General features: G+C 41.8%; 1 protein-coding gene across 1 annotated transcript in view; it reads left to right on the top strand.

Annotated features, from left to right (window-relative positions):
- The first annotated feature begins 11,603 nt into the window (after positions 1-11,603).
- The window catches only part of MOXD1 (monooxygenase DBH like 1), a 91,855-nt gene continuing 89,305 nt past the window's right edge, over positions 11,604-14,153 (top strand). The window contains exon 1 of the mRNA XM_032339501.1: positions 11,604-11,955. Within this exon, the coding sequence (XP_032195392.1) occupies positions 11,689-11,955 (267 nt within the window). The 5' untranslated portion in view covers positions 11,604-11,688. The remainder of the gene's footprint in view (positions 11,956-14,153) is intronic.

Here is a 14,153-nt window from a genome sequence, read left to right on the forward strand (position 1 = left end):
GCCGTTATTTTGTTCTTTCTTTTGATAGAGCTCAAAATAAGAAAGTGAGCATACTTCAAAAATGGTTTTATATTAAAGAAAAATGTGTTCTGTAACCATGTCAAAAGGGGAGAAAAAAAAAAACCCATCAGGTTTTTGACTACCTAGAATTTGGTTCATCTTCTAATGCTTCCTGAGTTCATTAAATCACTAGAATGAAAGCTCCATGAGGGGACAGATTTTTTGGTTTTTGAGATATTGTCAGTATCTAGATTTACAGGCACAGATGTTCTCAAAAATATTTCTGAATAAATAAACAAAATAATACCCTGGGATGCAGTCTAAATTTAAAAGCTCACAAATTTCAAATAAAAAATATTTCAAGGGATTAATCCTGATGAATTAAGGAAGTGTTCTTTTTTTATAGAGCTGTGTAAACATGATGGTTTCTTAGAAAGGTTTGGCTTCACAATACATGTGAATTTTCTTTTTATGTTTGCTTATTTAGAAGTTCCCATAAAAATCAGCAGACCTAGTAATTTTTAAGCATTGGTAAAAATACAAAAGCTTTTAAATCCTGGTAGCTATTTACAGAAAGCTGAATAAACGAGCTTCTTCATTATAGAATGTATACTGTGAACATTTCTTTCTAGCAATTTGAGTCATATTTTTTACTTTTTAAACAGTTCTTTCTGAGGCCCCTGGGTGGCTCAGTCATTAAGTCTGCATTCAGGGTCCTGGGATCAAGCCCCGCCGAGGGCTCCCTACTCAGTGGGAAGTCTGCTTCTCCCTCTCCCACTCCCCCTGCTTATGTTCCCTCTCTTGCTGTGTCCCTCTCTGTCAAATAAATAAGCAAAATCTTAAAAATAACACAGAAACCCAAAACTGTTCTTTCTATAAAAATCACAATTTACTTAGACATTCTGATTTTAAAGATGTGGTACTCCCCAATCTAATACTGTCCTGTACATGGAGATCATCCTACTAACCAAACTGCCTCAAAGACAGCTCATAAATCTGACCTCATATCTCATATACACTTTCAAATTTTATTTTAATCCTTAAGTTTCTTTTAGATAAGCTCTACTCCTACTATCTTCCCTTTGCACCAACTCGTTTTCCCCTCCTATCAATATGGTAGTTAGCTGGGCCGAGCTGTCTTGGATAATCTAGTTAAGTTTCTGCTTTCTGTTAGAACATCCCAAGCATCTACTCCCTGGGTTTAGAAGGAGAGCTTTCTTTTTTTCTTTTTTTAAAGATTTATTCATTTGAGAGAGAGCATGTGCACCCATGCATGAGTGAGGGGGAGGGGCAGAGGGAGAGGGACAAGCCCAGTCCCTACTGAGCAGGGAATCTGATGCAGGGCTGGATCCAGGGACTGCCCCCTCCCCCATCATGACCTGAGCCCAAGTCAGATGCTTAACTGACTGAGTCACTGAGGACCCAGGGCCCGTAGGAGGACAGCTTTCTATTTTTATTGAGAAAAACCACAAACAAGCCAAATCAGGGCAAAGGCCATGATTGATGAAGAGTTACCCTGAAATGGGATATGGAAGATGGACACTGGGCGGGTTGAGGCCATGTGACTGATGTTGACAGGACTCTGGTATTCCTCTTGACCCTGTCCCTTCCTTCTCCCTTTTCTGACTCATTCAGTGGGATTCAATCTGCTGCTTTTTCTAGTTCTTTTTCTACTCTTCGTCACCAAAAAACCATATGGAATTCATACCCCCTTAGATAAACACTTTCCAGGTTATTTCTCCATATCAAAGGGGTCATTTGCTTCACTAGGTAATTCAGAATTGATGACAAGTGTGTTTTAAGAAGTTACTGTCATCGGGTTTATCAGTTTGCCTAACTTTGCCACTCTCGAATAATGTGCTTTTTATTACGTGATGTTCGCGTTTGTTCCCAGTGACTCAGAGAATTCAAATTAATGTTCTTTACTTGGTATTCCTTATTATTTCCTTGGGAAATGAATTGACCCAGGAATTTCTGTAAGACCGAATTAAGGCATCACTTTCAAAGATAGAGGAAGAGTGGAGCAGGGAATGGTCTGTTATGGCCGATCCTGTGGTTTCTTCTTTGTAGCAGGCAGGTCAAAGTGATTCCCTAGGTCAGGTCAATTCCCTTTCCTGGAATACTTAGACCTTTTAAATATTTTTTACATAGATAAACCTACTCTCCAAGGGAAGACTTTTTTAGAAATATTTTCACCTCAAAACATTGGTTATGATAGCAAAAAAAGCTTTTCAGCAATATGAGAGATACAGAAATAATATTTTGATTTCTCTGGATTATATCCCAAATCATTATATTTTTGACTTCCTTAGATTTTTTTTCTGCCTTTACAGACCTGCAATATAAGTAACAATAATAAAATCTTGTCAGTTTTTTTAAAAGACACGTTTTCAAAATATGTCATACATGTTAACTGGTTAATGCTTTTAGTCATGGTCATAATTATTTAAAATGCCTTCACTGTACTGTCACTAGAAGTCACAATATAAATCCATAATTTGAAAAAAAAAAAAAAAAAAAAGCATGATCAGGGCAATTTTCTCCATAACTTTTTTGCTGCTGTGAATTCTAAGCACTAGCTACATACTTGAGAAGGAGAGCCAGGTTATTTTTTTTTTTTTCCTAAGTTGTTCCTTTAAAGACATTAACTCTCATTTTATGTTGTGTGAAGTTTGAGTTTCAACACCTCTAGTTGTCCTTTTCCTAACGTCTGAGAAAGGAGAAAAATGGATTGATCATTTCCATTCCCTCTAGCAAAAATAATTGAATTAAAGTGTGTGTGTATATAGGGAGGAGACAGAGAAATAAAATATAAAAAAATGACTCACTTCCTTCAACTTCAACCTACTTCTCCCCTTCACATATTGTTCCTCACCATTAAATTTTCATATGTTCCATTGCCATATGATCAATCTCAGCATATAACCATTCCGCTGGGAACTCAGTAACCACATAAAGTTTTAGAGACTTGTGTTAAGGAAAGATCCAAACATCTGTAGCAAATTGGTTTTCTGTGTTTTTATTTTATTTTATTTTACTTTACTTTAATTCAATAAAAATATTACCAATAGAGTGGGTTTGATAAGAGACATAGAAAATTTTAGGATGCATGACAGTTTATGGTAGTTAAAAAAATAAATAAATAAAAGGAATTTTGTCCTTCACAATTGAGAGAAGATCCTGTTGTCTTTGCTGCTTATAAATCAAAAAGCAATTTTCTTCCTCAATTTCCTCCAAATAGACAACACTATTGACTTCATAAAAGTTACTCTGAAACTTAAATGAGACAGTTCATGTAACATATTTGCAGTACTCAATAAATGTATTATTATTATTGTGATGATCATTATCCTTATTATGGTTTTACTCCCAAGAGTTACAACACCTGGCTCTGTCCATAACCTCCTCTTAGTAGTTACTCTTTATTCTTTAAATGTTTCTAGCTCATGGCTGAAATTTGTTTTTACCAAATATTAATTTCCCTAAACATCATGGAAGGAGAAAAAGTAAAGAAGAAGAAGGCATTGTGAATACAGTGATATTCTCCCCAAAGATAGGGCTCTTTAGAAATTAACTTTCTGGTCATGCTCCTGTTTCTCATTATTACTAATAGTTTTACTCTTAAAGCTAAATTTTTTGATGGCCTGGGGTTTTGACAGACAGTTTTGGTAAGCTCTGCTATAGGTGAGGTGACAGTAATTATCCGGTCAATTACAACAGTGACATTCAATCTGATTATTTAGTTTAAAAAGTATAGCTTTCTAAAAAATTAAGTGAGATAAAAGATGACTTTTTTTTTTTAAGATTTTATTTATTTATTTGGCAAGCAGAGATCACAAGTAGGCAGAGAGGCAGGCAGAGAGAGTGGGGGAAGCAGGCTCCCTCCTGAGCAGACAGCCCAGTGCAGGGCTTGATCCCAGGACCCTGAGATCATGACCTGAGCTGAAGGTAGAGGCTTAATCCACTGAGCCACCCAGGTGCCCTGGTAAAAGATGACTTTTAAGACCAAATTGCATTTATGTGAGGCTAAGTTATCTTTAGTTTCAAAGATAATTCATCTTTAATTTCTTTAACTTCTAATATGGACCTTTAAATGCAGAAATTTCCAAAAGATTAGGATTAGAATTTCAAGGGACTGGGTGGCTCAGTCGGTTAAGTGCCTGCGTTCGGCTCGGGTCATGATCCCAGGGTCCTGAAATCAAGTCCCTTCTTCTCCCTCTGTCTGTTACTTCTCCTGCTAGAGCTCGCTCTCTCTGTCTCTCTCTGACAAATAAGTAAATAAAATGTTTTTAAAAAAAGACTAGAGCTTCAACTTACAAATGACAGTAAATAAAAGCTTGCAGCATAGGAAACAAATAACTTTTTCTTCCTTTTTTTTTTACATACATACATATATATACATACATACATATACATATACATATGTGTATTTTTTCTTCTTTTTTGCCAAGAAAACGATCTGGTTCATAATAAATACTTAGTGTTAGTTACATTGCTGTAATGATTTTTATTAATCCTTTCGAGTTGCAGTCTCTCTGAGAGCAGGTACACAGTCCCTTCTTGTTATGCGGCTGATAAGGAATCCTCCTCCTAGCTTCTCACAGGCCCTCTTCTTTCGCCCCTCACCCCAGGTATAATCTCTTCAATGAGTTTAGTTTTCAAAAGCTGAGAAGAGCTGTAGACTTTAAGCCTTTGGTTCTTGGTCTTTGAGGGCCAGGCTAAAATCTGGGTAAAAAGAATTACAATATTTCTGGGGGTGGGGTGGATGGAGGTAGAACACGGAAAGGGCAGAAGGGGATTTCAATGACTTGGCCTGCCTCAAGCGCCATGAAGAAAAGGTACAGGGTGCCATGAGAAGCTATCACACATTTTCCTCCCGACAACTCCATGAAGAAGGTATGTGATGCAGGTGACAGACCCAGGCGGACCTAAACTAGGCTTTTGTGGGTGGGGTAGGATAGATTGAGACACAGAGACTCTTTAGAATAACAAATTAACTGTAAAGTATAAATTTGAACGTGACAAGAACAGCTCCTTCAAGCAAACACACAAGTCTTCACCTTCACCTTCTTTCAGTCCCTACACATGGTCATATTTTGACATGATTATTATCATGACATATGGACTACTTTGCATGGGGCTTTTTCTTACTCAGCATATTTTGATGGGCCTTTCCCTATGTTTCCATCCTTATAATTAGCATTATCAACTACTGCAAGAGATTCCTTGTGAAGTGGGCCGTGATTGGCTTAGCTAGTCTTCTGTGGTTGGACTTTGGTGCTTTCCAAAGTGCTTCAGGATTTTAACTAAAGCCTCAGAGCTGCCTTCTCCAAAGAACTCTTGACCTCTGCTGGTTCTAGAAGATAAATTCTCAGGGGCCAGAATTTTTGTGTTGAGAGGCAATGTAGTAGGGAGGCCATGGGGCTGTGGGTCACACAGAACTGGGCTGGGATTCCAGCTCCGTTTTCCTGTGGGGCTTGGTTCTCAATTCAGTGTTTTCAACCTCTGGCTCCAGTCAGCCCCTTGAGGCTAGGCCTTTGTACTTGCTGTTGCTTCTGGAACACCTTTCCTATGGATCTTCCTGAGCATCTCCCAGGCAACATCCAGACCTCAGCTCAGAAGTCATCTCCCTAGAGGTGCCCTCCGGTGCCCACACTTTGGCCCATTATTCTTTTTTAATTTCCTTTCTCGATTCCTATCATTCTCTGGAAGGGTGTTAGCCCATTTCACATGGCCTGTTCACTGTCTCTGACAGAGCTGTGGGTGCAGGAGGGCCTGGATGCATCCTGTCCATTCCCACCGCAGCCTCGACTCTCCCAGGGACACTGGTACCCCGATGCCTCCTTGCTGGGGTCGCACACCTGCCCCAGCCCCACTGCTGCATTCTTCTTTATCTAAGTATTGCTTAGAAAGCAATTGCTTAGAAAGCTTCAGAACCTTATTTAACACTCATTCCCACACTGGGTCTTATATTTACCAGTTTCCACATGGAAAAATAATTGCTAATTAGTCCACTATTTTATTTAAGGGAACGTCTTTTTGTTAGTTATTATGCCTAGTAATGACTGTCATGACTTAATGAACTTTATGGATAATTACATTTTTGTATTTATATATCTGGTCTTTATGGGTTTTTTTCTCCCCCATTAGAGTACAGATTGCTTTAAATTTTTCCGAAACCGCATGTGGGATTTTGGAATCAAGTGGTACTGAATCATCTCATATCCAGTGTGCAGCCAGCTTCGTATTCAGTTTTGAACAGATACTGGTTGCTCATTTCATTTGATCGCCCAGGCTTTCCTTTTAATCGATGGCCATGGAAGTATAAGCACACAAAATCACAAGTACTTATTTAATCTACTGCATAACCAGGAGGATAATATCTGGGGGGCCCTAGGCTTCGGGAGAATAGCACCGTGTTCACATTGACTTCTTTCTCTCTCTTCTTTCTCCAAATAGGTTTACGGAGGTTAGAACTTGGTAAAATCAATACCAAGGTTGAGCATGAGACATTAAAAAGAATTAACTGTTAAGAGAAGGATGGGGAAAGAGCCCAACATTGTTATTCATTGTGCGAGAAACCTAACCATCCTGTTTGTATCTACTAAAACACTGTAGCTCTGAACAGTTTGCTTCTCTCTAGAACTTACCTTCTCCAGCTGCAGGATGAGAATACTGACCAGGTTCCTTCCAAAACTGGCATTCCTAGGATTAACTCAGCACATTTTATCACCCCTCATTTCTCCTCCCACAATCACTGACAGCTAATGTTGCTTCATCTCCACAGAAGGGCAGTTTCCTAAAATGCGAGGACATGGTTATTTTCAATAAGCTCTAGATCATTCTGATGGATGGCAAAATTCCAGGCCTATTGGTCTCATCAATACACAAACAACTTTTAAAGTATGGCTTTACAGCCTTATAGGCTAAATACTAGTATCAATCAGTTTCTTCTCTACCATGTTATTGATAGACATCATGGTTCCCCATAAAGGGAAATTTTAACAGACGGTCATTAGTGATAAAAAAGAATATTACTTTTTTTTTTCTTCCACAGACTGTTCTTGGTTGAAACAATCTTATTTCAGAACATAGTTTATAGATAATGCCAAAGTGTAGGTTTTGCAACAGAGAAATGGTTTGCCTGCTGTTACTTTTATTTTCATATGTAGGAACCTAAGAATGATTTCCAATGCCAACTGGCCCTCCATTGCAAAGTAACCTCAAGAAGTCAGTTAAGCCCATCTCAGCGTCCTGATGATAAAAGTAAATGTACTATAGCCTCATCTTCTCCATTCACCCACAGTCATCATTACTTTCTCCCATTATTACAATAAGGAGTAGATTGTTGGGCTAATAGTGGGTCAAACATCTTGCTTATATGAAAAATATCAGCTCTGCTGGAAGGAAGTGTCCCAGTGATGACCTGGTGGCTTTAAAAATTATTATTTGGCAGGGGTGGAGGGGGCACCTGTGCCACTTAGTCAGTTAAACATCCAGCTCAGGCCAGGGATGGAGCGTGGAGTCCAGCTCCCCCGTGGGCCTGGACCCTGCTTGAGATTCTCTCCATCTCCCTCTGCCCCCTGCCCCACTTGCTTGCACACTCTCTCAAATAAATAAATGAATCTTAGACAAAAAAATATTATTATTTATTGAAGGTGATGTAATAAATATTTTATACTAATATTTATTAAGCTCCAACTGCATGCTGGTCCATACTCTAGACAGTGCATTTATAACCAGGAAAGAGGGAGGTAGAGAGGTAGGAAGGAAAAAAGGAAGGAAGGAATAAAAAAGGAAGGAAGGAAAGAAGAAAGGAAGAAGGAAGGGAGGGAGAAAAGAGAGGGGAAGGGAGGATGAGGGTAGGGAAGGAAAGGGAAGGGAAGGGAGGAAGGAAGGACGAAACCCAAGTTCTATTTTTGGCTTTTCTGCCACTGACTCAATATTAACTTGAACCAGTGACCAATTTTGGTCTGCTAACTAAGCCTATCCAGAGAACAGTGAGAAAATGCTTCAGCTTCCTTATTTGAATGCTGGACAACTGCTGAGATCACTTACATAAATATTTTTCTTTGAGCTCCCTAGAAGACAGGAACTTTATAAATATTTAGTATTATTGTTGCACCTTAGGTCCAAGTAGACAGGAAAATTATGATAGTCCTCTATTTGTCTAAGAAACAACCTATTTCAGACAATTCCAGTTCATGCCAAGCAGCTTTGCATTGGTTTGTTAGGGTCCCTTGGGCTTTCCTTTTTCCTTTCTCCTCCCCCCATTGCAGCTGATGAATGTGGAAATATAAATAAACCCTCAGAGCAGAGGGTAGGAAGGTGAGGAAGCTCAGCGTGGGGGTAGTCACACTGGCCAGCTCCAGTGGTGTGTCGGAATGGGTGAGGATTCAAAATAAACATTACATTTAAAATTCCTGATTGAAAAGTGTGAGAAAATGATTCATTTTAAGAATGAGTAATTTGGTTGAATGTTCTGTCCTTGAGTAAGACCTTGATGAATCTTCAGTTTTGCCTGTTCTGTTTCTTTTTTGGATACATGTGGTTAGAAGAACCCAGAAAAATGGGATTGTAACTGGCATGTTTAGAGTCTGTTTGTTTCAAGTGGAGTCATCCAAAATTAATTCACCTGTTCCTTTGCAAATTCTTGTCCCACAGGCTATTTCTCCAAGATTTTAATGGGACTCAGTTCTGGAATGACGTTCTCAGAATGCATACAAGGGTTATTTTTGGATGGTGGAATTTCAGGTGATCTTTTTAGTTTACTTTCTTATTCAAACTTTCCTGCACTTCCCGACTTTTTTTTTTTTCTTTGAATAAGGAGCAAGTATCATTTTTACAAAAACAGTAGTTTGAAAAATAATAAAATTGAAACCCCGTGCTACTGATTTCATTCTCCTCTCTGCCATATAGCCCAAGTTTCTAATGGACCTACGCTTTCTTCTTGCATTCCTTACAAATTTAAGACAAGCAGTTATATAGTAATTAATTTCCAAATTGGGAAAGTGAGCCCTCTGTGCAAATGAGTAGGCAGTTGGTATTGGTCTAGGGAACTCAGGCGCTTATGCACCACACTTACATAAAATTTTCTCTTTTGTCTTTATTTACGGGAATAATTCAAACCAAAGCAGAGTAGGTCTCTTGCCAATGAATTATGCTGATAATGTTCTGTTTGTTAACCTGATGTCAAGATGATTTTATTAGTTTTACTATTTCTTGAGCACTCAGGGTGTTTTAGATACAATGTCAGTTACAGACAAACAAAAGACATTAACTTCACATTCAATGGTTTTACTTAATGAAATAATAAAAACCATTTAAGACTTTCTCTTTTGTGTATCCATGTGTGGTCTCCTTTTCTATTTCTACTCCAATACTAATGCAGGGCAGAACCTTCAACATATCTGGGGGCCAAACTTTCTCCCCACTGTCCAACTTCGTAAAGAAGATGCTTCCAGGAGGATCTGCAAATGCACCTATACACTTTTTCTATAAGTATTTATTAAGCACTAATAGCATGCTGGTCCATACTTCAGGCAATGCATTTACAATTGGGAACCAGAGCGGTCCCTGATCTAGAGAGGCTAATGGAGGAAAACAAGCATATCAACAGACACTGAAGTGTTAGCACTGCAATCATGAGGTCTGGATAAATGTCAAATTATAAATGTCAAATGTCTGGATAGAACATTTAATGAACTCCACTATGGAGGGGCCAATGTCATCTTGGCAGAAATATAGGAGGAAGGTTCAAAAAATACTTCAGCGGGGAGAAAAGGCAAATGTGGCAGAGTGAGCAGTCTGAAAAGGCACAGTGATGTGAAACAGCAGGGCTCTCTTTTGAAAATTCTAGAGGTAGTTTTCATGTGTCTAGAGGGCATGGGGTGAGTGAGGTGAGAGTGATGGAAGGTGAAGCTAGAACATTAAATGGGGGGCAGTTTCTAGATATGAATTTAGAACTCATAGAACCAATCTCAGGAAGCAGATATAGCTATGTGTTCCAGGCTCTTCCATGCTGGGAATAAAGTGGGGTCACAAAGCAGGAACTTGATCTTTGATTGCTCTGGAATAACCGAGCAGGATTTTAATCCTGCCCAATGTGGTGAGTGTGCCTCACATGGTTCCCAGACCCAGTCCTCTTGGCCTCCATGTCCACCATTTTGTTCCTCTCTTTCCACATTCCTCTTCTCTTCAGGGCTGGAGCCAGAAGCAATAGCCACAGCCATGGGGCTTGTAGAAACTCAGCTCTTTCTTACCTTGTCCCACAGTTTCAACAGCCCTCTTCTCTGATGCCAGCCTCTTGTCATTGGCTAAACCTATAGACTTCCATCCCTTCTCTCCTTGGAATGGGTCCCTTCTCAGGCCACTCCTGGAGCTCCCCGGTCAGCGGATCCACTTGCAGTTCACTTTCCAGACATGGTGACATATGCCTGAATCTTTGGGAGAAAAAAGTTTTGATGCAGGCTAGTAAGTTTGGGAAAGTTCTGGGGAAAGAAATGGAAAGAGAAAATAAGAGAAAGAAAAAGCAGGCTGAACTAAGACTTAGAGAAAACAGGGTGTATACGTGGCTTGTACAGAGCTTCCAAATCCAAAGTAAGTGGTACATATTTGTAGTATTATTCCTAACCTCTTATCTTTGAAACTGATATCCTCTCTTATTTTTCTATTTCGCATTGTTTGTATGTTTGTAAGCCGCTCTAGAACTTTTTAGAAACATGGCAGAATACAAATACATGAGCACATAAATAGAGAAGGTATTTACAGTCGCCACAATGAATAATGAGAGTACTGAAAACAGGAGTGATGTGGTAAAACACACACACACACACACACACACACACACACTTCTTGCTAAAACACTTTTTGCTAAATGTGACTGTGGTCAGAACTTGACAGAGCGGGAAAAGAGGATTTCAAATTATAATCTAATTTCCAAAGCATGCTTTAATCCTGACCTACAATGGTGAAGGAGTTTGGCCATATTTGTTCCCTCAAAACCAAACTAAACCAAACCCAGCAGGAAGGAAAGCACCAGGGCGCTGACTTTCTGTCATCACGAGCGAGACTTTGCCAGCCTTGGGACTCCCACAAAGAGTAAGGGTGGGAGAAATGACCCGGAGGAGATGATGGTGTCCCTCCGTGGGCTAGGGAGCCCTGACCGGGACTTTCTCTCACTGTCCCTCCTCCCAAACCCAGGATTTATCCCTTTTGATCACTCAACTCCTCCCCTTCTCGGCTAGGCTAAACTTGTCTTCTCTCCTCAATTCCTCCTTCCCCCAGGGATTCACTCCCGGGCCAGCGCCCCGTCCCGCGCCCCAACCAGCGCCCACGTTCTCCCAGGACTAGCGTGCTCACTCCTTTCCCCTCGGCCTCAGCCCCTTTTCTCGGCTTCTGCCTCTTTTAGCGGAGGAGCTCTTGCCCTCTTGCCTCCCCACGGAGCCCAGACCTCGGGGACCGAGACCGGGACGTCGGGCCGCAGGTGGCTGGGCGGGAAGCCCGACGGGCCGAGGGTCGCCCGCGGCGGGCAGGGGAGCGGGAGGCGGGGCCCTCCCCGCAGGCAGGCGCGCGGCGGGCCGAGGGGGCGGGCCCAGGCCTCCCGCGCGCCGCCACCGCCCCTCCAGCCGCCTCTTCGCTCCGCCAGTCGGCGCGACCCAGGTGCCGGCGGGCAGGAGGCGCCTGAGGATGTGCGGCTGGCCGCTGCTCCTGTTTTGGGGGCTGCTCCCCGGCGCAGCGGCGGCGGGGGGATTGGGCCGGGCGCTCCCGCACCGCACCCTTCTCGACTCCGAGGGCAAGTACTGGCTGAGCTGGGGCCCTCGGGGCGGCCGGCTCGCCTTCCGCCTCGAGGTGCGCACCGCCGGCTACGTGGGCTTCGGCTTCTCGCCCACCGGAGCCATGGCCGGGGCGGACATCGTCGTGGGCGGCGTGGCCCACGGGCGGCCCTACCTGCAGGTAAGCGCGTCCCCTCCGGGAGCCCGCCCCGCCGAGCCGCGTCCCGTCTCCTCCCTCCCTCGGGGCGGGCGCGAGTGCAGGCGCCCCCGGGGCCGCCCGGTGCCCTCCGCGGCCGAGGCTGGAAGCCTCCCGCAGCCCTACAGCCCGAACCCCGCACGCGCTCCTCTTGGAGGTCGGCTCCCGGGCCCCCGGAGCCAAAGGCGCCCGCGGCTGGACTCCCCGCCTCCGCCGCCCGGCCCCGAGTTTGCCCCCGGGGAAGCTGAGCACGGGTGACCCCGGGCAGCTTTCCGTCTCGGAACACTTTCCTTTCTCCAGCGCCGCACTGACTAGATCCCCCACATACACACCTGCCACGCATCCCGGTCCATCCGTCCTGGAAAGGGAGAACGACCTTTGGGGACCTAAGGAGAGGGCTATTAGGGTTGGAGGGAACTGGGGGCTTTAGCACTTTGCTATCTTGCTGTCTAGAACCAGGATCCCAGAATTTACCAAATCCCAGCCATTCCGGAGTCCCCAGGCATGGAGCTGAGGTTCCCTGCCTCATCTGAGAGATGAACGAAAGGTCCCCAAGAACCGTTTAGGAACTTTGCTATTCTGGGAGCCCGTTAGGATGCCCATTCAGAGACCTGCAAAATTTACAGTTCCCCAGGCAAAATCCTCTATGAAGTGGGGAAACTTTTCACTTCTTTTAATGGCCAGCCGAGTTAATTTGACAGCTGCCGATTTGCTATGAAAGAGTCGGAGTAGGCACGTTGCCTGTTCATAGATATCTTTATGAATGGGGGAGTGGGGGAGGCTGGTGAGAAAACCAGAATGATTAGGTGGTTAGGTTTTCTGGACATCTTTGTTAATTTGATCTTCACAACTTTTGGGCGCTTTTCCATGGTTACATAATATCATGGTGAATATACTCTGTTACTTATAAATGTTCATCCCGAAATACTGCCCTTTGCTAAAAAGTCTTTTCTTCAAAATGAAAACTCCTTACCGTTCTGGCTTTGGATTAAGGTTTTGATGATATTAAAATCAGTGCACTGGTTGGATACCAAAGCGCCTTTCTCAGTAATTTTATTTCCCACTTCTAAGTTTGATTTCCACAACTTTCTGACTGAGATGCCATCAGATTTTAACCCTAATTCTGGCACTGAGCTAGTAACTCTGGCTAGAAATAAAGAAAATGACTGTAATAAAAGCTTCAAAACCATCCTGTTGTCTGTTTTTTTTTATATATAAATTAATCCTTTCTCCCAAAATAAATTTACTACACCCCCAATAAATGAACTTTTAGGAGGACTATGCTTTGTTGAAGTCATTGATGTATAAATTTCCTCCAGCAACATTTCAGACATCAAATTTGTAAACCAAGAATTTGATCGCAGGACAACAGGCCTCACTAGCTGAATAACTAACTTTCTTCTGATAATGAAGAAGAAAGTATCTTCTTTAAATACCTAATTGAGCCAAGTCCTTTGTTTGTTTGTTCAGGGTGGGAAACGTATGTTCTTTAACTATCTTTGCACGTTTTGTTGAGAAGGACTTGGAAAATCTTTCTATAGTAATATCATAAAACAGGGTATACTTTAAAAGATAACTTGATATTGTCCCCCCCACAAAAAAGAGCAGCATTTCTAGAAAATCCATCCAATTTGATATCTAATGAAAGACTAAAAGTAGAGTCTTGTTTCAACATGCCGTAATTGGCCCACCGCAAAAACAGACTTTGTTAACCACAGAGTGTTTTCACACTGCTGGTGGTTCTTCATAAAGACTGTATAAAAATTAACTAAATGCTCTTTGGATTAAGTTGGAGCCATATGAATTTTCTCAAAATAATCAGTGAATACCTATCACTATGAGATAAACCTTAGAAATGGTCACTTTCCTAATATATTTCATGAGCATGAAATAAGATTTTCCCCTCCATTTTTATTTCCAAGGAAATAAAATCGTTATTTTCATCTATGTATGATAATTGTTCTCTTAGTGGACTGACAAGCTTACTGTTCCTTTTCCTTCATCCTACTCATTCTAGGATGTATAAAATACACTCAGTTATTTTATATGGAAATAACTCATCAGTTATATGGAAAAGAAAACTGATCAAAAACCTCTTTAATAAAATGAAAGACACCAAACACTAAAAATAAAAAATATATCAGTTCCTTCTGGGTCATCCAGGCTAGGTGATTTTCTAAAAA

Source organism: Mustela erminea, chromosome 4, assembly GCF_009829155.1.
Source record: "Mustela erminea isolate mMusErm1 chromosome 4, mMusErm1.Pri, whole genome shotgun sequence".
NCBI lineage: Eukaryota > Metazoa > Chordata > Mammalia > Carnivora > Mustelidae > Mustela > Mustela erminea.